Source organism: Marmota monax, unplaced genomic scaffold, assembly GCF_021218885.2.
Source record: "Marmota monax isolate L192 unplaced genomic scaffold, Marmota_monax_Labrador192_F-V1.1 WCK01_AAM20220418_F8-fsc00206, whole genome shotgun sequence".
In the NCBI taxonomy this organism is placed as follows: Eukaryota; Metazoa; Chordata; class Mammalia; order Rodentia; family Sciuridae; genus Marmota; species Marmota monax.
In genome coordinates, this window is record NW_026694490.1 from 870,215 (window position 1) to 894,248 (window position 24,034).

The following is a 24,034-nucleotide window of genomic DNA, read 5'->3' on the forward strand; positions in this document are numbered from 1 at the left end:
GATCTTAGGGAGGGAATGTTCTAAAAAGCAAACACTAAGAATCTGATCTGCTTGATAAATCTATTTCTTACAGTACCATAAATCATCATCAAAAAGAAACCCCATTTCACTTGATAGCATGTTATGTCCTCCAGAAGCTTAGAAAGGCTCAATAATTGAGGAGGCTCTGTGCCCAAACAAAGCCCCTCCTGTAACAGCTCCTCTCACTTTTTAAGATGTTAATGGTCAACAGGGTCAGAGAGTGACACTTAGCCCACTCTCAATGAGAAGTGGAATTACATTTGCATGAATCTGTCAGGATAAAGGCATCTCTGCAGTAGGTCTTCCTTCCCTCCCTTCCCCTCTACCTCCTATTCCTCTCCTCAAACACACACATTGCCCCAAGCCCTTAACACAAGGCCTGAGAAGGCCCCAATGCAGAAGGTGAAGCATGGAGGTACACTACTCTGTGAAGTCAACATCCCTTATCCTTCTTATACCACAACCTCAGGCAAAGCACGCCAGAACTCCACAAAAGCCCAGAGACAGCTCTAGGTAAAAGGTAAGGAGAGTCAGAGTTTAAACACAGAAAACCTGCAGCCTGGGATGTGATGTAAACTTAATGCAAAAAGCTAGCAATGAAAATAGTCATTATCACTATTTTAAAAGCCATTCTCAAGGGAACAAAGCAAAACCAAAGAGAGTCATACATATAAAATTTGCCTGAATCACATCAATTTGCCAAACCTACACTGTTTGAATCTCTTTTGAAACAAGGCAGGTAAAATATGAACATTCAAAAAAGACAGCCTGTTTCCTGAGCCTTGAAATATTATTATTTGGGTTACAATTTATAATGAACAGAAATACATCGTTGTAAAATTGCCTTTGGACATATTTTGGACTGAAATAGACCCTCGAACTGCTAGATGAGAAGAAACCAAAATAGCAGGATATACACTGAGCTTCCAGTATTGTCTCTAAAGGGGAGGGGGTGCACTGCCTCCTCCCTGTCCCCATGAGCTGCCACAATCACAGTCACAATACTAGAACTGTGTCCTTCCCAAAATAATTGAGTGACAACCTCCTAAGTGAAACATTAGGACGACTGGGTGTCCTGCCCCACATCTCTTTCACCCAGCACTTTCCCAAAGAGCAGGTTTCTTAGTCTAGATCATAGTAGGCATGGGACAGCAAAAGTACATGCAAACCACTGAGAGGGCTACCAAACTAAGACTAGTTCCTTCTCAGTCTCTGTTCTGTTCAACAAGGGTTCCAAAAGTCTTGGCATCCAATCACACCCAGGGTCACCTTATGAAATGACAATTTTTATTCTCTATTAAATGCCCACTGGCACATGGCATGGTGCCATGGAAATTAAGTGGTCACCCCCAAAGACACAGAAGCACAGAGAGAATACCAACAACTGTCTCCTAGGAGGAGGAAACAGAGACAAGGGAGAGAGAGCAAAAAAGAATGAAAAAGAACATGGAGGGAGAGAAAAGGAGTAGATTGACAAACTCAGGCCTGTGCCTGTCACACTGTGGCATTCTATTCCACGAATTAACCTCCCCTTCACCCCAGCAAAAACTTGGTGCCTCAAGTTCAATAAGGATTGATCTGAATATTTTTCAGGCGTTCAAGCTATATATTGGTTAGGAGACAGTTTTCACTCATTGTGTCTATGTTCTCAAGCATCACCAATGAATATTTATTTTTTATATGAAAAAATTTAAATCAGGACCAGAAATTTTATGTACAGTAAAACCAATTTTATGTAAAGAATATATAAGTCTTTGGATAATAAAAGTATGTGAAAGGTTATACATTGTTTTAATTCTGTTTCTCTCTCCAGTTTTCACAGCCCCTTACACAGTTCTTTTTGCAGCCTTCTGCTCTTTGTACCTTCTCTATGGGGGATCCTATCTACTCCATGTTCACAATTATCACCTCTCTCTAATGATTCTCAAATACTAAATTGCAACCCATTCTTCTCCTCTGAAAGCCAGATCAACACATTCAAATTAAAATATGGCATCTTTATCTGAATGTCACTCAGATACCTCAAACTCAATTTATCTAAAATGGCTTCTCTACTGGCCCCAATCTTTTCCTCTCATATAATAATTGTACCATGAAGCTGGGTGTATGGTGACGCAAACCTATAATCCCAGTGGCTCAGAGGCTGAGGTAGGAGGATCACAATTTCAAAGCCAGCCTTGGCAACTTAGGGAAGCCCTAAGCAAATTAGCATGACCCTGTCTCAAAACAGAAATTTTTTATAATTATTATTTAAAAGAAATAGCTAAGGATGTGGCTTCATAATTAAGTGCTCCTGTGTTGAAAAACAAACAAACAAACAATAGGAGCTAGAAAAGTGTTCATTCCCTTTTCCCTTACCCCACCCTTAAAACTGGTATCAAGAGTCCCCATATGTACGTGATTTGGTGGGGTCACCATATCCAACAATTTTAAGCCAACTAGGCCCTGGTCCTTTCATCTACTATAGACATTAGAGTGCACATATGGAAACCTGGAGCTAAAACTGGATCACAACCAAAGAATTTCACCCTTTCCTGGTCTCATATATAAAGCAGGATAGTATCCCCAAGCCAACTAGGAATATATTATGGAGGCTGGTGAAATCATGTCTGAGGAAACACTTTGAGTCCTTAGAAAAAAGCAAAAACTTTTTTTTCCTTTGAGAAATTATTTTAACAGTTGCCTTGCATGAATGACAGAACTCTACACAGTAATCACTTAATAAATGTTAACCTTTATTGTTATTATTGTTTATTAAATGACACTGAAACATGGCAGAATGCCCCAGCAAAACAAAGGTCAACCAAAAACTATCAGTCCTGCATGTTAGGTACTTAAGGGTACTCACTTTTCTTAACTGCTATGTGCCAGAATAGTGTAGGTACTTAGCATATAGTATTACTTCATTTAATCCTCATGATAAGCCTCATTTTCACCACTCGTCTATCATTTTGGAAAGGAAACTTCAACCAATCACATTTTCAATCTAAATCATTTGCACACTCAGTACACATTCAAATCAATCGCCTGCTTCATTCCTAATACTTTCCTTTTATTCAAAAATTTCCTAAAAATTAATATTCATTTTATTTAAAAAAGAATAGATGAATAAAAAGTAAAAAAGTAAAGATCACTCATTATCCTTCCACCCAAAGATAACTATTATTACTATTTGGAAATATATGATTCCAGAGATTTTAGTGTGTTTTTAAAACATGATTTAATATCCCCCTCACCCCAGCAAAATGGAATGAATACTGCTATCTAACTTATCTTTCTCACTTAACATTGAATGATGAATATCTTTTCTGGAAATATAGTATTCCACTAGCATATTTATCATATCCTACTGGGTGACCATTCCTTAATTTATTTGAAGAATCCAGTGTGACAGACATGTTGTCTCCAATTTTTACTACCTTAAAGAGTGTTGAAATGAACATCCTTATACATGTAATCTTTGGACAATTATTCAATCACTAACTTTGGATAAATGGTTTACATATTTTAAGGCTTATGATATGAATTACCAAATGGCCACCACTAGGATTTGTTAGGGTCCATTTTGCCACACCCTCACTGACACTGCACAGGAGAGAGGGGTTCATTTATATGGATTCCAGTATTTTTTTAGCCAAAAATATTTAGTGGTTCTCAGCGTCCAGTGAGATAAAATTGAAACAGCTTTCTACAACTGGCTTCACCTAACTTTCCTGATTCATTCACTCCTATTGCCCATGCTGTCCACTGCAAGCAGGCTGCTCTCCAACTATCATAGGAAGAAGGTTCCTACCTCAATGCCTTTCTCACACCATTTTCTCCTGGATCCTGTAACATCCTAACCACCATACCCCATCCAGGGCTCATTTACAAATCCATCTCCTCCATGAAACTTTAGCTGACTGGCATATCCCACAGAATCCTTTGCCTCCTCTGTGCTCTGAGGGCACACATCTGACAATGAGTGTCTGCTCTGGATATCCTCGGTTATCTTTTGGTTTGTATGTTTCTTATCTCTCCAACTAGATTATAAACCAAAGGACAAGAATCATTTCTTTCTTTCTTTCTTCTTTCTTTTTTCTTTCCAGCATTAACACATAACTTTATTGATGATACACAAATGAAATCATTGCAAATGACCAAAAGGAGCTTACTCATGACGAATTGGTTCACTGTCACTTACGTAGAGGAAATAGTAAAAAATACTTCAATCTAGGCAGCGAGATAAAAAGCAACAAACATGTTTTCAGAACAAGTAGTGATATTCATTTATCCAGCTTAAACCTGAAGACCAACTTGGTTAAATATCAGCATTGATGATACAATATGGTATTCGTTAAAATTGGCAGCTGAAAGGATTCCTTTACCATATAAACAAGGTGGAGAAAAGGAATAGTTTACAATGTGTGTTGCTTCTAAACTACAAAGTCAAGAAATTATTCCTGGCTCTTTGGGAACATATGCTCAGTCAGTTTGGCCATGAATTTTCCAACTTTTACTTTCACCAAAAAATCATGGTGACTTTCTATTCCCAGAACCTTATCAGCACACACTTGAAATTCTTTTAAAAAGAAAAATAGTGACCCTTCACCGAATTGATTCTGAGTAGATTCATTTTCTTCCCATTTAAAATTGTCATTTACATTCTCAAGAATGACCAGAAGTTTAAGAATAACCTCTTTGTTCTCTTTCTTATTAAAGAGGGAACCCAGTGAAGATGGCACTTGGGCCCTGAGCAATTCTCTAGTCATAGCTGGATTTTCAGCCAAATTCAAAAGGAGTTTCAAAACCTGAAGTTTAGTTTCTTCATTTCCCGCTGAAAATAAACGGAAAAAATCCGAAATGGAATTAGCAAGCATGTGCTGATACTCATTAGTAACAGTCATATTCGTAAGCAATCTTAGTCCAGCCAGCTGCACAGATGAGTTCAAGCGAGAAGTGATTGTGTCATCACATACTTGATTCATGTATATCTTAAGCCTGCGCTGATTTTCAGCATTCACACTCAAGTTATTTAGGACAATTAAAGCCTTTTCCTTAACGATGGGATCCCGAGTATTAAGAATCTTTGCAACAATTGGGAGACCACCCAGATCACGAATGATATCTCTGTTAAATGCATAAGCAGCATTGTTACCCAGAGCAATTAAAGCTGCTTCAAGAATATAAGGCTTTTCAGACATCTCAACCAAACAAAGAACTTTTTGTAGCTCTTGAGGGGACAAAACAGTATCATCTGAATTAGGGGAAGCCCGTTTCTGGACAGCCCGACGTGCTCGGGTAGCCCTGGCCCTTGCCCTGGCTCTAGCTCTGGTCCCGGCCTCTGTCCCAATCCGGGCCCAAGGTGGGTACCACACTATACTCTTGCTCTCATTACTGTCATCATCATCATCAGACCAGTCATTATACCTGGCCCCAGAACAGTCCCCAGAATCATCCACATCCCCAGAACCACCCTCTGCCATTTTTTCCTTGCTCTGTTTTCTTCCCCGGGTCAGTCTATAAATGCAATAGCAGGCGCCAGCCCCAATCACCAGGCCTGCAGTCACCCAGCCTACTTTCCTGGCGTAGCCCATGCAATCGTCCCTGACAATAGCAGGGACCAAGGAACAGAGTAGTCACTCAGGGTAGGGAAAGAGGGTTGTGGGCCTGAGAGCAGGTCTGTAGAGGGTGATCTTCAGTCAGTTCAAGACCACAATATCTGATTCTGGAGGTGGACCTGGAGGTGGAAGAAAGAAACAGAGTTTCAATTTCTCTTCTCTTTTTGTTGTCCCATGCAGAAAGTTGCACAGAGGAACAGAAGAATGGCAATTGAATGCTGGGTAGGGAATATAGATCATTGACAAAATCTCTACCCACCTCATTATACTGTCTCCCTAACCCCTGCCAGCCCACCCTACCCCAAGTGTAGATAAAGGCAATGAGTCCACAGATTCGGCTGGGGTGTCAGTCACCACAATCTCTGGTATCTCCAGGGAGTAGCACCCTTGAACTAACCTCTTTGAAATAGGCAGTTTGCTCCTTCTTCCCTTGGCTGGGGGTGTGTGCCACGCCCAATAATCTTTCAATCTGTGGAGAGACCAGAGCCAATAAGAAAAGAAGGCTTGAAGGATTGTTCATTTGTCGCTTTCCTAAATCACCATCCAGGTTATCAGATATTTTTTAACGTCACTATGCTATCCAAAACATGAAAATGCCTCCCCCTCCCTAGCCTAAAACGCAGGGATGTAAGAAAAATAAAGTAGAATTGGGTGAGCCTGTCCAAGCCGCGGCAGATTTCCAACCCCTCCCCCATTCCAGACAGCCCCCACGCCCACACCGACCTCTACCGATCCTGGGAAACTTCCTCCCTAGCTTCAAACGGTGCCACCTGCTACAGCAGACCTGCAGGATGACAGATCGAAAACATGGGGACTAAGTGCTGTTGAGAGAGAAGGATTATGAACAAACTACATGATAGGTTTCCTTGCTGTCATTTCCCCCCTTTCCCCCTCCCTCCCGCGCGCGCACACACACACACACACACACACACACACAGCGCACGCCATTTCGCCACAGTCCGGGGAGTGTGAGAAACACATTCAGACTCACACCTGAACCTAGATTACCTTCTCTGGTTTTCCCCCACCTTCACCCCCGCCCCTCCTAAGGTCCCCAGATGGTCTTACCCTCAAATCGACCTTCACCGATCAGGGTTAATTTCCTTCCTCTTCTCTTGCCTGGCGTTGTGCCGTAACCTACGGAAAGACTGGCCACCCAGGAGAGGCTCGGACCCACTAGACACAGTGCGGTGGTCAGGAAGACACAGCTACAGGCAGAAAGACGGGAAACAGCCGCTACTGAGTGCTTGGTGGACGGACCAGTCCCCAGAGAACGAAACTCTCTTAATTCGGAGGCCTGGTTGTGCGAGGCTTCCCAACCCCGTTACCCCTCTCGGGATTCTGCTGACACATCTCGTTGCACCCCAGTATTCCCGCCCCCCATGCCCAGCCTTTCCCCTCCAGCACTGTCCTGGTGGACCCGGGGGCAACACCCAGGCCATAGCTTCCTTTCCGGATTGCGGGCCTTGTCTCCCAGCAGATTCATATCTCCCTATTTCTGGGCTCTTCCCTAACACCCCTCTGCTCACCGTTTCACAGCATCGAAATGGGCCGCAGGCGGGACATATGTCTAACAGAGCGGGCGGCGAGTGGGAGAGACGACGGAGGAGCCTCAGGACCTGCGACGGTCTCCGCCCTACGCCCTCCACCACCCCCACTTTATGGAATCTACCAGGCACTGACCTGCAAGAATCCGGGACAATTTCCTTCTCCTCCTCTTTCTTCCCTCTGCCTCCGGCCCGCCCGCCCTCAGGGCAATGGGGAGCTGGTACTCAGAGGGGAACAACGACCAGGACAAGAAGGACTTCTGCACACGTCAGCTCTTGGTCACGTGAGAGCTACGTCATCCACCAACTCGGGCCCCCAATTTCCCCTCCCACCAGCAGTGCGGCAGAAGAGGGCCCGCCCCCCACTATTCCCTCCCCTATACTAGGCCTTGTTACCCTTTCTTCTCCACTAATCCCATCTCTCTGTAGTTGTGTTTCCCTTCCTCAGATTATCAAAAAGGGACAGCATCTTCCCCTGGGACTACTGGCCACTTGTGCTTTTTTGAAAAATTGACTCTTCCTTCCCTAAACTCCTGGGACTGCAGCCTCTCCCTCCACCTCCCCTCCTCCCAGCTATTAATGTCTACCATTTCCTCTGAAATCTAGTCCTAGATCTGAAATGAACAAGCATCAGAAAAGGAAGCCTGGAGTGAAAGTGTGGCTTTTACTTTCTTAATGCTTTGTTATTTTTGTTCTGCCCTTACCCACCTCCAGTCCGCCTTCTTTTATGAGGAAAAATACTACAAAGCTATTTTCATTTTAGGAAAAATGAAGACAATGGAGGTGGGAGAGTGATGTCAGGTGATGGCCTCTAAGTCTCACATTTCTCACTTGGTGGAGAGTGTTAACCACTTCATTCAAAGTAATCTTCATGTCTTTGGGGCCTTAGCACATAACACAAACCTGGATGAATCTGAATGAGCTAATAAGTGTGTCTGAGAATATGTAAATCTTTGATTAGGCCAATCTCTGAATAGAAGAACAACAGACTTCACTTGCATAAATTAGCGAGGAGGAGGCTTTGAGCTCTCAGAAGCCAGTAACAAAAGATTGAGGAGAAAACAAATCTGTGTACCCACTATCTGTAAGATAAGAAGGCATGTACACTGACAAAGTGAATGATATACAAAGAACATTACAAAATATACTTGATAACAAACAGAGAATATCTAACAAAATAGCTATTAGAGGAACCAAGACAAACTTGGCTGTACTTGGCATCTAGTACTTAGTGTGAAACCATTTCACTGGTTTAATGAGCTCAATAATTCACTTGGGATTGAACTTTTCACAAATAGGAAAAGGAATAAAATAATTACATTCTCTCATTGTTTAAGTTAAGTAGGTTTGGTTTCAGTTGCTTGCAACCCAACAAACTTAACAAATACAGAGCACAAAAGCAAATAACACAGTACAAAAAGTAACAGCTTTTCTGAACACAAGATCCTTAGTGACATGTTTCCTAATAGCTTGTGTGTAAGGTTGTCATCTGAGTATGACTTTAAAATCCACAGACAATATGGAAGTCAATCAAGAGACTGGGGAGTTTGGGAACAAGCAAACCTCCAGTAAAATTCATATGTATATAAATTCTGGGAAGCAGTACTGAGACATGATTGAAATTTAGTAAACAGAAGCCAGATCAACAGTATAATTCTGAATTTAGAGAAAGATCATGTGCAGCAAAGAGGCTCATTCAACCACAGGATTATGAAAAGGAGAGTCAGAGGAAAGTGTTAGTAGTTCCCACCCAACACTGTCTGGAGGAGAAGGAGTGTTGGCTAAAATGAATGGAATGTTTAGCTTTTCTTGGCAGAATCATCCCCATAATGTGTAAGAGTACTTCAAGATCTCTTAGCAGAAAGCCACTTCTTAAGGAGAATGAATGTCCCTGCTCTGATTGTAGGTTCACCAAGCAACCTTCTGGGGTTGTGGCCTCCCAAGTAGTAGCTTGTCTACAGAGAGAAAATGGGCATGTAAGAATGACAGAAAACTCTAGTACCCTTGACAGTTGTATTTCTCAGGAAAAATTAGTTTCCCTTGTGGCCTACTTAACAGGAAAAGAATGCAGAGACCCATGGGTTTGAGCATTCAGATCTAGATTTATATATGTCTCTATAAATGAGAGTCTTTCCTTGACAGAGGCATCTGCTTTCAACGTGCAGACAGAATCAGGATTGGCTCATACAGTGCTGAGGACAAGACCCTGAACTGTAGATGCAACCTTGTAGAATCCTGTCAGGGAAGCCAGGTGGCCTTGGCTCAAATGATAACATATGCATTGCCATTTTAAAACTGTATTTTTCTAAAGTTTAGTTAATGTGGAAGTCACAACTAAGACATGCTATAGCAGACAGGCCCCCAGCATCTCAGCCATAGCTAGACAAAAGGTTAATATCCAAAAGAGTGAAAGGGCTTCTACAAATCAACAACAATATTTGAAACAATTAACATTTCTCTCTGGAAAAGAAAGGAAATGCATTTTGCATTTTACATACCTTACATTTCCCTAGCAAATGGATGTACACTGTGACCAAAACAGACCAAACTAAAATATGAATCTTGAGCAGAGAGATAGAAACCTGAAAATTTATGGATTTATGGTATCCTGAAGATATTGTCTAGCATTCTCCTTTCTTTTTTTAAATTTTTTTATTTGTTCTTTTTAGTTGTAGATGACAGAATACATACATGGTGTATATATCAAACATATATGGAGTATAACTTCCCATTTTGTGGTGGTACATGATGTGGAGTTACACTGGTTGTGTATTCCTATATGAACATAGGAAAGTTATGTCAGATTCATTCTACTGTCTTTCCCATTCCCATCTCCCTTCCCATATTTCCTCCTATCTCTACCCATCAGAGTTGACCCTAGTCTTCAGCCTTCCCTCCTTATGTTAATGAGGTTAGGTTCTTTTACTTGCAATCACACTACCTTAACTAAGAGATAATACAAAAAGAAATATAATTTTTCAAGGTAATGACGTCCTAGAGGTTTGTTGTTGTTGTTTCACCCTCTACAATTCCATTTAATGTTACCATCCACTGATCCATTTTTTGTTATTGCTTTCAGGTACTTTGTAAGTCATATATCACATGTGGCCACACACTGACATAAGCCAAAATGTTTCTTTTGGCAGTGACATCACAGAGTCTTTTACTGGCTCAGGAACTTTTAACAGGCATATCCTGAGGATTCACTTCAGCATTTTCCTATTTTGCTTTTAAGATGGAATGTCAAGCACATGACATGTCTTTAAATATATCGATGTTGGTGGGCTTATAATGAAGACCATGTTGATTTTTAAATACTAGTTCCCAGATTCCATTGTAGGAATTCTGGATTGAAGTGACAAAGAAGTAAAAGAATTGAAAGGGTTATAATGTCCATGGGGATTTAGAGAGGGAGTGGGTTCAAATCATGAAAGGTCTGAAAGAGAATGGTAGTGTTGGGTAATACACTGGAATAATTGGAGGATACATCAAAGCCAGGAGAGGTAGGAGTGAAGTTTTGTCCTTGAAGCCAGGCTAAATGTTGCCAAAATGAATCTGTGTTACAGAACCATGTGTAGGACAGACACCAAGGCATCCATGTTTGTTAAACTTTACATATGCCTTAACTGTTTCTAATATATACATTTAAAAAAACAAAAGTCACTTGTGTAGGTACTCGCAGCCAAAAACTGAATGATGGGAAGTTGTATCTAAGTGTTCTGCTTGTAAAGTTTCAGAAATAGAATTCACTTGTCTATGAGAAATAAAGTGTCAGGAAAGAACAGTGTCAGGGGATGATGTTGAAACAAATGAGGTAGAGATTTAGAGAGATGGAAGTATAATATTAGTGAGGAGTTTGGACTATAAACATTTGGGGAAGATGGGGAAGACAGGAAAGTCAGGACATGTTCCTAACTTCTAATATTTGCCAGCAAGGCATTATGAGCTCCCTGGCTCACCTCCCAAAAGGGCCTCTTGCACACCAGGCCCTCCAGCTGGGGTGTCATATTTCAACATTCTAAGAGGCTGCCTGGAGGGTCTATATTTAGAGTATGACTCCTCAGTAGAGACAGGTGGGTATCTGAGGACTAACTTCTACATACTTTGTCCCTGAGTTTGGGGATTATTCTGAGGGTCTTGGGCAGGTGGTACAGTGAAGTTGTTACAAGGCAAGGAGTGAAAATACCTTTCTCCTGGCCACCATTTAGGATCTGATACTTTGTCCTTAAATTTGTGAGGGGGAAAATGGCATGGGCAGCTGGGGTGCCACAGTGATTCAGTCTTCCACAGACCCTCACCACCATTGCCAGTGGAGAATGATAACACTGGTCAATGCTGTGGTGACAATATATGGATGACAGATCCCAGAGACATCTCACTACTGTCATGATGGAATGAAAATTCCACCTATTAAGTCTCATTTGTATCAATGGGATAATTCTCTAATTTCTGAATGATTTATGGGTTACATCATGAAATTTCAGAATAGATTTTAAACAATGTCTTTTAAATGAAAAGCAGGCTAATCTGTGAAGTTACTGATTTGTAAAGTTCATCTGAAGTTATAAAATTTGCCTAAAGTTGGGGTCTTTATAAAAGCTGTCCTTTGAAGCCATAGTGAAATTTATTCAGCAGCCTTCTACAAGATCTCAAGAGCCTGACATCTAATAATATGAATTCAGCCAGGAGGAAAATATGGATGGTGGTTCACTCATCTAAAATGGTCACAATCAGAACACTGACCTTGTCATTCATTTATTTGTCAATTTATAAATCATACTGAAAGCCCAGGAGACTGGTCTCATTTGTAAAGATGTGTTTTTAAACTTTAATATGGTGTTTTAAAGCTATAATTTAGAAGAAAATACTTTCAATGTGGAACAAATTAACTTTGCCAATTCAATGAGGACCTCTTCTTAACTGGAAAATCTTGCCTATGTTACATATCTTTAAAAATAAGATTATGGTTGTTTTTTTCTGCAAATGGAAATAGCTTTATTGTATGTTCTTATTACGAAACAGCATAGCATGATTCAATTATAAAAGGAGGGACAATACAGAACATAAATGGATCAAAATATTAATAAAAACCTCACTACTACCTGGGCTTCTTGTATTGCTCTTCCTCAGCCAATTTTGATGCAGAGACTGAACACAGAAAGGAATAGAAATTAAGGAAGGCGTTGCAGGAGATTCACAGCCAAGGAAAGGATGACACAATTCTCCAAGAAGTGTAAGGAAGGGCAGGGAAGACCCAGAAAAGAGGCTGCCCCTAACTGTACAGAAAGTCAAATTCAAACACCAGAGAGATGGGGTCACTTCTGGTTTCTGGAGTTTTTATAGAGGAAAAGAGTGACAGGGCCCAGTCTGATGGGGGGAGGTACGGGGCAGGCTGGCGCCTGCCGCACTGCTTGTGGGAGTGGAAATTGGGGGCCAGAGCTCGCTGGTGACGTGGCTGTCACGTGACTAAGAGCAGCCTAGAGCAGAAGTCCTGCTAGTCGCCTCAGTCTGGGTACCAACCCCCTATTACTCTGCAGGCGTTTGAAGGAAGAAGGAAACTAGCTTGGACCGTGAAGGTTGGTGCGAGGGTTGGCGCTGCTTGGAAGGAGATGGGGGTGGGAGAAGATCGAGAGCTCTGCGGGTCCAAGTTAGGGCTGATGGAGGCTGTGCCCCTTTCTCGCTTACTTTTTAAATGCCTTTCCCCACCCCCATCCCCACCCCACCCCGTGCTCAATTTACTCAAGAGAAGTGGCGGGCTTCGGGTGGGGGTGAGGGAAGTGAATGGCAGATTCCAGAGAATCCAAAGAAAGAACGGTTCCACAATCCGGGCACCACGTCCCGGTGCTGGTCCGTCCACCAAGTACTCCGTCCCCTCGGTCCCCTGTCTTTTTTCGGGTCTGTAGCTTGCAGCGCAAGTATTGGCGAAAGAAGGAGCAAACTGCTTTGGTGGGAACCTTGCTGGGCGGTGTGAAGGTTGGGGATTAGCCCGGGACCGCAGAATAGGGGTGCTGGAGGAAAGGGGCTGGGATCCTTGCGGGTCAGTCCGAGTCGCCCTCTCCTGGCCCCGTCTTTCTCTACACCCCCTCCCATTTCAGTGCAGGGAAAGGGGTGTGGCGGCCTTTGCTGGGGAAATGGCGGATGATGAGGGGGGCGGGGAAGTCCTTGTTAAGAAAGTCAGAAGGGTGTGAGAAATATTTTAAAGGCCCAAAATTCAGAAAAGCGGATATTGGGACCTGTGTGCTCAGTGCAGATTCGTTCACTACACTTTCAGTTCTCTATTGCCACCTACCTGCCTTTCCATTTGTCCTTCTGCCAGACTGTATTCACCTATCACTGTGGAGGGGACACTGACAAAAGAAGACCGGGAAGAAGGAATTTGTCGGACTTTGGTAGAGGTTGGTTAGAAAACTGCTTATGAAATTTTGGGGGTGAAGATTTGTGTGGTGAAGGAGGAAACTACCTGAGACTTAGATCTTCTTGCCACCCTCCTAGTTATCATAACCAGAGTCCCATCTCTCACCTTTCTATGAGGATCCCAAAAGAGAAATTGTGTGTCCTGAGGGTAGATGGGGGAAAACAGAAAAGAACAAGGAAATAGTTCCTAATACCCAACTTTCTCAACAAGAACTCAAACTCAAATCTGCCTGTCTGGAAAGGTACAAACCCAGGCACAGCCCAAAACCCTAAAATACTCTTTTTCACCCACAGATTCATCACAAGAGCTACAGGAGCCTAGGAGAGACTGAAGATTACTACCCTGCACTATCTCTCACCCTGGCCCTAAAAGTCCTCTTCTATCAGGTGGACCAAAGCCCTCCCTATCCTGCGCCAAGACTGGCACAGACTGAAACATGGGCCGGGCCCGGGAAATGGGTTGGATGGCGGCAGGACTAATGATTGGAGCTGGTGCCTGCTACTGTGTTTACAAACTGACCATAGGAAGAGAGGACAGTGACAAATTGGAGGAGGAGGACGAAGAAGAATGGGATGATGACCAGGAGCTGGATGAAGAGGAGCCCGAAATTTGGTTTGATTTCACAACAATGTCTCGCCCTTGGAGTGAGGATGAGGATTGGACTGAACCTGGGGCCCCAGGTGGCACAGAGGACAGGCACTCAGGGGGTGGCAAGGCCAACAGAGCACACCCAATAAAACAACGGCCATTCCCATATGAACATAAAAATACGTGGAGTGCACAAACCTTTAAAAATGTCAGTTGTATTCTAGACCTCTCCAAGTGTCCTTCTATTCAGGGAAAAAAGTTGTTTTCTGAGCCCAAGGATGCTGTTTTTTCACTTAGCCACGATATCAGGAGTCATTTGGCCAACCTTTCCATCTGTGGAAACACACTCCCCACCCCCAACCCCACTGTGAGGGAGGAAGCTTTGTGTGCCCCAGGTAACTTGAATGCCAGTACTGAAAATCAGGGCCAGATTAAGATGTTCATCAATGAAGTGTGTCAGGAGACTGTGCCACGTAGCTGCAACTCATTTCTGCAGCAGGCCGGATTAAATTTGTTAATAAGCATGACAGTTATTAATAACATGCTTGCCAAGTCCGTTTCAGACTTGAAGTTTCCTTTGATACCCGAAAGAAGTGGCTGTGCTAAGGTTCAGGTTTTAGAACCGTTGATGGGTTTGTCTGAAAAGCCACTCTTGGCAGGGGAGTTGCTGGGTGCCCAGATGCTGTTCTCATTCATGTCCCTCTTTATCAGAAGTGCAAACAGAGAGGTTCTCCTGGAAACCCTCACCCCTTAAATGGCCTTCTGGGACAGAATGGGACTGACTCCACACAAACCCTGCTAGGTTTGCAGATGTCAAAGAATCTGCAGTGGGTGCTACTGAGGATCCAGCCTTAGGCAGTCACCCCATCACCGGGGGTCACTGGGGCTGGGTGTGCGTTCCAGAAGCTAGACTGAAGACCACACTCTTTTTGGCCAGGCAGGGCTCCCCCGCAGAGCTTTGGGTAATTCCTTGATTTTGCAGTCTGCAGGCATTGTGCATTGTAAATTACTCCCTTGCAGCCCTCTTGATGCAGTAAAGGGATCACTGTGGCTCGCCTGCTGCAGATAAGGGACATCAAACTAGAGTACCACCAGTGCTCGCTTGCCTGTGATGGTCTCCCTGTCCGAGAGGGACCGCTTTGCAGAGGCCAGGCCCATCTGGGAGCTCATGCTGAAAATGCATCTGCCGCTGCCTACGTTGAAGTATTTTCCTTTTCTCTTTCTTCCACACCAGCCCACGGATGGCGAACCTGTTCATCCACAAAGTGCACTCCCCTTGTATCCATTGTACTGACTAAACTTCCTCCGCCCAAGTCTGCATCTGTGTGTATCATCAATAAACTTGTGTGCTTTGATTGGCAAAAAGAGAGAGACATGGTCCTTGTCCTTGAGCCTGCAGTCTGCACGAAGAGAAAGGCCTGCATGCACAATAAACGCCAGCTGACCGGGGGTGGGGGCTGCTCTCTGACAGATGCACACTTGTCAGTGCTCATAGGAGACAGGGGCAGAAAGGGGCGGCTGTGCTCAGCAGAAGCTCCAAGAAGGGAGATGGGGGCAGGGTCGACAGGTGGGGGACAGGGAGGTTGGGGGAATGCTGATGGAATGTTGAGTGAACTGGGAAAGACAGCACTCTCCAAGCAGGACACAAGGGTGCCTGATGCAGAGGAATTCCGCAATAAAGGTGATTGTGATTCCTTGACTGCCAGCCTAGAGAGGAAGGCCAGTGTCCTTGGTGTTTGTGCATTGCTTATGGTGGTGGTCGATGGTGGGGATTGTGATGGGGGCAGTGGGGGAGGCTCCCTGTCACACATCCATGCACATCCATTGCATAATTATCACAGTAAAGATTGCCACTTGCCCAGGGCCTACTCGACCTCTCTTTCCCCTGCAAAGCTGCTGTCAGACCTGCTTCCAGCCCTCCTCCCTGTCTTGGGAACCCAAGCACTGCTTCCTGGCAGGGTGAGAGGGTTGTCTGCTGCTTCATTTGGGTGAAACTCCTCTCCTCCATGGCTCCCCTTGTATGTCGGGTGGGACCCAGGAAGGGAATAGGGGAGCCCTCCAGGAACTCCCTGTGGGGGTGGTAGGGCAAATGTGAAGGGTGCTTGGTGCAACCAGCCTCGGCCTATCCATCCATCTGGACACACCTCCATACCATCCCTCCAAGGTCCCTGCACCCCTGTGAGGAAAGGAAGTGCCCCTCCGTGCGTGCGGAACCGTGGGTCCAAAGGGCTGGCCAACTCATTCTGCCACACTGTCCCCAACATATCCAGGCCCCTCCCAGGAATCCTCAGCCCCTGTCACCAAAGTCACATTCTCTGTGGGTTTGTGATGTGCGCGGCAGTGGTCTCCTTCCTCCGAAGCCACGATTTCCCTTGGATGGTGCTGTTTCTGTGCCATGTGCCCTCTCCCGGAAGGTGTCTCTGAGATGCTGCCATGGGTCACCGTGCCCTGGCCAGCAGTGGCCTGCCTGCCTGCAGGGTGTTCTGCCTTCTGCCTGCTCTCCTCCACACAGAACTTTGTTTCCTTTTCATTTTTTCTTTTCCTTTCCACTAGAGTTTGGTTGGGTTCCAGGTGGGTTAGAACTTTGCTGCTTGCACCGTGTGCCCCAAACTCTATGCTGACTTGGGCACCTTCCGGTTCTGCCTACCAACTCTGGGAAGCCCTCCAACTGGGAATGGGGATGCTGCATCTCCTCATCCTGCACTTGGGATGGCCAGCAAGAGACCTGTGGGCGCTGCCACACCACACCCCCATGGAGGCTCATCCCCACCCCTGACCGCAGGCTTCCTTGGCTGACCCTGGGGCCCTATCTTATCTCCCAACAGCAGCTGACAGGACCACCCATTCCTCCCAGGTGAGCCACAGGTAGGCCGGGGCGTCCATTTGACAAGGAGGATTTCCCTGCAGACAGTGCCTTCATCCTCTTTTCCCTGTCCAGCCTGCCCTGCCAGTGCTGCCTTCAGTGACACCTCCTTGCTCGGCCTCTACTTGCTCCTAGATTCTGCCTCAAATTAGCCCGTGCCTCCCCACTCCTCTGCATGCTACCACATCCCAGATGCCCGTTTGTGCATAGTTGTCCCCCATCTTCTGGGCACTGGAGGCTTCAAAGTGCAGCTGACTCCAAACTCAGAGAGGGCCTCGGAGGCTTCCTGCCCATCTCCTGAGCAGCTCTTTCACAGGGAAGCCTGCAGGCATCCAAGTGCCTCCACGAGAGGCCTCGGCCCAAGGCAAAACCTTCCTTGTCCGTTTACTGGCACTGCCCTCCCCCAAACACTCCCTGTGTCTGCAGGTGCAGCACTCTGAACTTCCCTTATCCCTTGACAGTTTATAGGGATGCCAGGTAGGATCCCAGTTCCATGTGGGTTCTGTCTCCTCAGGGAGGCCGGTGGAGGGGAGTGGGGAGCATGCCTGCCACCAGGGCTGGATCAAGACACTGAGAGGGGGGCTTTCAACTGTGGCCAGAGCACCAGCGCCCCCACCCCATAGGTATAAGCACAATAAAAACAGCCCTGAGCCACCAATCACAAAACTCACCTGTCTGCTTCAACGACGGGACACTGTTTCTGGGCTTTCCTGTGGCAAACACTGGGCAGGCTCATCCATGCTGGGCTTGCCAGGTACTATGGAGGAGGTGCCCTGTCAGGAAGGTGCCGCCCCAGCCTGAGCTGTCTCTTCTATAAATATTGCAACTGCCACCTCAGACTGCCTTCCAGCTCCAGAAAGGGCCCTGGTTTTGCTTCTTATTCATCTCATTAGGACCTTTACATCGGGTGCCCGAAGCCACTGGCTTCCACACTACCTATCACCTGTGCTTCCCCCTCTCCTGGGGATCCTGTGGTTTGAAGCCCCTCACTCCCACACCCCTGAAAGTGCATGCAACGTTGCAGACATCCAGCTTCCCCTAGGCCCATCCAGTGCCAGGCCCTGCATTCCCACTGGGCCCTATGTGTCACTCTCAAAGCAGTTTCCACCCCACTTTTAAGTGGCACACGTGCACCAGCACAGTCATCACACACCAAGTCAACCCCTGTGCCTTAGCATCGCGAGGCTGGGCTAAGAGGTGGGCAGCTGTGGGCAGGATTTGCTCCTGCCCGCCTTCTAGAATTCACTGATAAGGCCTGGACCGCAGCAGAGCACTGCCCCAGAGCCCAGCACACCCTGCAGAAGTTCCAGAGCCCCGCCCCTGCCTGGTGGAAAAAGTGGAAAAAGATGTAATGCATGCATCTTCTCACAGTCTGCCACTCCACTCCTCGCTTTGCTCATGGCCTCCTTTTCACCCAGAAGGTTCATTTACACTGACTGCCTCTGTCTTTGTGGGCAGCTTAGGATGCCACCCCCACACACTCCCTGATTACTAAAAGGGTTTCCTTTATAGCCTCCCAGTGCTTTCATACCTGCCATTTCAAGTTTTGCTTCATGGGTCTGTCTGCTGGGCATTTCCTTTTGGGCCAGGTCTGCAATAATGAAGTGATTTGCCTTCTTTTCCCCAATGGATAACCACTAGTTATCCAGCACCACTGGTTGAGAACTCCATTCCTGGGCCACTGTGTAGCACATTGTGGCACCCTCATGCACCCAGCCCAGCAACTCCTCTGTGCCTTCCTGGCATGAAGTCTCTCCTGAGGCACAGCTCTTTCTCCCAGGAACTCCTAATGGACTTGGGGAGCCTCATCCTCATCTCCCTGGGTGGCCCCGGAGAGGTGGTGTGTGTGTGTGTGTGTGTGTTGGTGTCGGGGGAGGGGGGGGGCTGTGGCTGCCTGTGAGCAACCCTCAGTCTCAGATACCTTCTCAAATACCCACAGAAAGCTTGGGAATCCCTGAGAATTTAGCACCATCTGAATCTGAGCACTCTTTTTTTTCCTCCCAAATCACAGAATGTGTGCAAGACAAAACCAAGTTCCTGAATAGTGTTCTGCGTCCAATTATAAATATTTTGTATGCTATAATATCATTCATTAGTATATGTGATTTTACATTTTTTAATGTAGTTTTGAATATTTCTAGCATGATGAGTTTTGTTTTTTTCCTCTTGGCAAGTATATTGAGTAAATGAAGGAAAAGATCAATAGGACACTATTTTTGTCCTATATTCTTTTGAGTGTTGTGCGTATGAATGCATTTCCCATTTAAAAATAAATTTACTAAGAAACAGTTTTTATTCGTATGTAGAAATGTTATTGATATAGCATTGCCACTCTGCTGTCAGGCTCTTTTTGTGAACTCTCTTATTAATTTTATTATTTTTCTTTTTTTCTGACTTCTCTAGTAGACTAACGTAGTTTACAAATTATGACAGTATTATCTCCTCCAGCTATTCAATAGTTCGTAGTTCATTTCTTTTACTTATCTCTCTGCACTGTCAAGGTCCTCCAGAACAGCAATACTGATGATGCAGTGCATATTTCTCCTGTTTCTGATTTTAATAGTGTATGTTTCAGTGTAAGGTTGATGTCTGCTGCAGGTTTCTGAATAAATAATATGTCATATATTTATATAATCAAATTTATAAAGCAGTAAAAATGAGTGAAATAGACCTGTATGTATCAATCTAGATTATTCTCAGAAACCTAACACTGAGTGAAGTATCAGTTTGCAGAAAGATATTGTAAAATGCTATTTATATAATTATGGTACTATATATTATTTAGTTTATCTGTATATATATATATGTGTGTGTGTTTATATATATATAATGTATATTTGTGTGTATATATATATATATATATATATAAAATTTTTAAATGGTCACCAAAGAATGCATCAATTTTGAAATACCAATTGCCTCTGGGAGGGGATGAAGCAAATGTGACTGCAACAATATAAGTAATTTAATTTCATTAAAAGAAAGGTGTATTGTGTTCCTGATACAATCAATACAAAGTACTTTCCCCTAAACATATCCTCAAAATTTTTATAACAGTAAGAAATGCAAAGACATCCCAAGAGCTTCTCTGGGTAGAGGAAAGGTAATCTACCAATCAGATTGGCATCAGACTTGCTATTCATAATACATGATTCTAAATGTCCACATATTTTAAATGTCTTTACATTCTTACAGAATATGTCCCAACTCTATGCCCAAATACACTATCAAGCTTGTTTGTTTTGTCAGTAAAGATGTTATTAAGCACTGCTTAGCACTCAAAAAGCCCCGGGCCAATCCCCAGCATGATAAAAACAAAAGAGGTTTTCAGGACTGAAAGTATTAAGAAATTTTACTTCTGGCAGACCTTCTTTTAGAAAGTTCTTGAACATGTATTTCAACAAAATGAGGTAAAAAGTCTAAAGTAAATATGGACTGTAGGAAATAGTGATCCCAACTTGAGAAAGCAGTTAAGGTTACTTTTTTTTCTTTTTAAAATTTTTATTGGTTCTTTTTCATTATACTCAACAATAGAATTCAGTTTGATATAATTGTACAAGCATGAAATATATTTTATTTCTAGGTAGGACCCTATTCTTATGGATGTGAATGATGGTAATATTCACTATGGTGTATTCCTATAAGTACACAGAAAAATTGCACATTCATTCCACTTTCTTTCCTTTCCTGTCCCCTTCCTTCCCTTTATTTCCCTTTGTATAATCTACTTAATAGCTATTCTTCCCCTCTTCCCCATTATTGTGGGTAGCTTCCACATATCAGTGAAAATATTCAACCTTTGGCTTTTTATTTTTTTTAATATGACAGCCGAATACCAAGCTTTAACCAGACCAAAGTGAAGCAAGATGAGAAGATTTAGGGTAGCATGTGAACTCATGAATAACAGGGTACCTGGTAAAATGAATTGAGACATTAGAAAATTATTGAGAGATTAGAAAAGTGGAGGATATGATAATGGAAAATTAGGGAGAAAGAAAACCAATTAGATGAATCTCTTAAGATAATGTTACAGTTGGGGCTGGGGATGTGGCTCAAGAAGTAGCGCGCTCACCTGACATACGCGAGGTGCTGGGTTCGATCTTTGGCACCACATAAAAATAAAGATGTTGTGTCCACCAAAAACTAAAAAAAATAAATAAATATTTAAAAATATCTCTCTCTCTCTCTCTCTCTCTCTCTCTCTCTCTCTCTCTCTCTCTTTAAAAAAAAGAAAGAAAACTTTACAGTAATGATTCTCAATGAATCATGCCTTCATGCCTTCTGGTATCTACAGCATTGTGTGATCCCATCCCACATGAACTTGGGCCTGGCAATATAATTGGCTCTAAGTAGTTTAAACATTAGCAAACTTGGTCCACGAAGAGGCTCAAACAGCAAGGCTTGCATTCTTCCAGCTTGGAAACCATCATGTGTGGAGCTGCCTAGGCCAATTCTATAGAGGAAGGGACCATGCAGAATGAGACAAACTTTTCCAATTGAGAACCCTTAGAAAAAGTTGCCAGATAAAATATAGGTCTCCCAGTTAAATTTGAATTTCAGCTGAACATCATATTTTTAGTATATGTCCCAAATATACTTAAAATATTAAATCGTGCATATGGAATTCAAATTTAACTAAGTACCCTATATTTTTACTTGCTAGTTGTTATGGTTGGATCTTAAGTGTCCTCATAGGCTCTTGTGTTAAAGGCTTGGTCCCCAGCTGATGGTGCTATAGGAAGCTGTTGAAAACTTAGGAGGTGGGGTCTAGTGGAAGGAAATGAGGACAACTGAGATCTTTCTCTTGAAGTGGATATTCAGATCCTGGTCCCTTTCTCCTCTCTTCTCCTCTCTTCTCTCTTCTCTCCTCTCCTCTGTCCTCCCCTCCCCTCCCCTGCCCTCTTCTTTCTCTCTCTCTCTCTTCACCACCATGAGGTAAGTAGCTTTGCTCTACAACATGCTCTCCTCTATGATGTTATGCCTTGCCACAGGACCAAAAGCAATATGAAACTATGAGCCAAAATGAACCGTTCCTCCTTTAAATTGTTTTCCTCAGGTATTTTTGTCACAGCAACAAATGCTAGATATGGCACATCATACTAGATATGAAGCTATATCATATAAGATATGGCAATCCTAGCTTCACGAAAACCAGCCCTCAGATAAACTGTCAGCTGACTATACTCATATAAGTGAACTCAGACAAGACTAATTGAAGAACCAACTAGGTAAACTAGTACAAATCACTGATACATAAAATAAAAAAAATTAAAATGGCTATTTAATGCTACTGACTTTTGAAATTTATTTTTATGAAATAATGGTTCTCAGATATACAAAAGAAAATTGTGTCCTTGCTCAAAAAGTACAACTGGTTAAGATACAGCGTCAGTTCAGCATTTGATTCAATGGAAAGGAAAAGAATCTATTGAATCCTAAATATGAAAATAATCTCCCTCTAGTGACACAAAGGGACTTGACCTTAGATCCTAGAACATTTCTAAACAACTATAGTAGGATGGATTAAATTAGAAACTAATCCCAAGTGTCCCTAGGATCTGACTGTGCAACATGAGATGGTACTGATTTGAACTAGCTCCCAAGTTACTAAGAGGGATGCAGGTAAATATTTCTAGGATAAGATGCATTCATAACCTGATATGGTTGGTTTATACCTTGCCCTTAACTACCACGCCAGAAGACAGTGGATAAATATACCATGAAGTGATCAAAGGGATATAAAGGCAACCTTCCCACAACTCAAGAAAGGCCTAGATTGAACTTGTGAACATTTTTGAGGGATTGAGAACTAATCAGGTGTTATTACTGTTGAAGGGATACCCACATGAGGTTTTAAAATAAAGGGGAGTTTGGCCTTCTAATAGAATGAATTGAGCTTTTTATTTCATATAACCATCTGCATGCAGCTAAATGTCAGTTTTCTTTTACATTCTGATATATAACAACCAATTCTTCTATTAAAGTCTTCTGTTTCAACTGAAGACATTGATAATCATGAACTGTATTTAGATGATTGTGACTATACAAATCCCACTCATTGCTGAGCCATGTAGTATCTTAGCACTTGAACCCATCTTTTTGAAAAAAAATAAATTTATTTTTTAGTTGTAGTTGGACACAATACCTCTATTTCATTTATTTATTTTTATGTGGTGCTGAGGATCGAACCACACATGCAAGATGAACCCCAGTCCCCTAACCCATCTTTTATAGTTTTAAAAAACAATTCACAGATCACCTGTGGGGATGAGATTTCAAATAGATATAGACTTAATAAAAATTTAGCTGACAAAATATGGAATACAGAAGATGATAAAAGGCAGAATGAAGAATAGCAGGGACTTTATGTTTATTTTACAAAGTACAAATTTAATAAATACTAGTGGAAATTTATGAAATAAAAATAAATTTATATATATGTATATATATATATATATATATATATATATATATATATATATATATAATTTAAAGGTAAATGTAGCTCAGTGATAGAGCACTTGCCTAGCACCCATGAGGCACTGGATTTCATACTCAGCACACATAAAAATTAATTAATTAATTATATAAAGGTATTGTGTCCATCTACAAAGAAAAAAATTGAAAAAGTTAAATGTAGTTACCTTATTTATTTTAATTGATTTTTAATTTCCACTTCCTTCAAAAGAAAGCAAACATAGTAAAAGTTATCTGTCTTGCTCACTATTGAATTCCAAATCATTTGAATACTTCCACATCCACAAAGGTGCTCAAGAAATACTTGTGGACTGTATGGTTAAACTAAAATAATAATAACACAATAAACACTGAGAATAGAAGAAGGGGAGGGAGAAAGATAATATAAATGAGCTAAAGTATCCTATCTTCCTATTAGAAGTTCATTATAGATACAAGTATATTTTTGGAGTTTTTAAGATAATCAAAAACAAAGTTACTCAACTTCGGAACCATTAACATTTGGGACCAAGAACTATCGTTT

At 42.9% G+C, this 24,034-nt stretch overlaps 2 protein-coding genes across 3 annotated transcripts; one reads left to right on the forward strand and one right to left on the reverse strand.

The window, feature by feature from the left end:
- Nucleotides 1-2,735: 2,735 nt before the first annotated feature.
- On the reverse strand, nucleotides 2,736-7,457 carry Armcx3 (armadillo repeat containing X-linked 3). The gene is made up of 5 exons (XM_046419204.2): nucleotides 7,305-7,457; nucleotides 6,690-6,829; nucleotides 6,345-6,405; nucleotides 6,019-6,090; nucleotides 2,736-5,740 (listed from the first exon to the last, which is right to left on the reverse strand). The coding sequence occupies exon 5, from the start codon at nucleotides 5,595-5,597 to the stop codon at nucleotides 4,458-4,460; it is 1,140 nt and encodes a 379-aa protein (XP_046275160.1). The 5' UTR covers nucleotides 5,598-5,740; nucleotides 6,019-6,090; nucleotides 6,345-6,405; nucleotides 6,690-6,829; nucleotides 7,305-7,457; the 3' UTR covers nucleotides 2,736-4,457.
- Nucleotides 7,458-12,618: 5,161 nt separating this feature from the next.
- Nucleotides 12,619-15,542, forward strand: LOC124075634 (protein ARMCX6). Of its 2 annotated transcripts, XM_046419186.2 has the most exons (3): nucleotides 12,629-12,744; nucleotides 13,485-13,563; nucleotides 13,877-15,542. In XM_046419186.2, exon 3 carries the CDS (start codon nucleotides 14,020-14,022, stop codon nucleotides 14,923-14,925), a length of 906 nt encoding a protein of 301 aa, XP_046275142.1. In that variant the 5' UTR covers nucleotides 12,629-12,744; nucleotides 13,485-13,563; nucleotides 13,877-14,019; the 3' UTR covers nucleotides 14,926-15,542. The 2 variants fall into 2 exon arrangements, with proteins under 2 accessions (XP_046275143.1, XP_046275142.1); XM_046419187.2 differs by lacking the exon at nucleotides 13,485-13,563 and having other exon boundaries at nucleotides 12,619-12,744.
- Nucleotides 15,543-24,034: the final 8,492 nt, after the last annotated feature.

Bases quoted from the DNA above. Each gene is read 5' to 3' on its own strand.
- Armcx3 (XM_046419204.2), bottom strand. From the start codon at position 5,597: ATGGGCTACGCCAGGAAAGTAGGCTGGGTGACTGCAGGCCTGGTGATT.
- LOC124075634 (XM_046419187.2), top strand. From the start codon at position 14,020: ATGGGCCGGGCCCGGGAAATGGGTTGGATGGCGGCAGGACTAATGATT.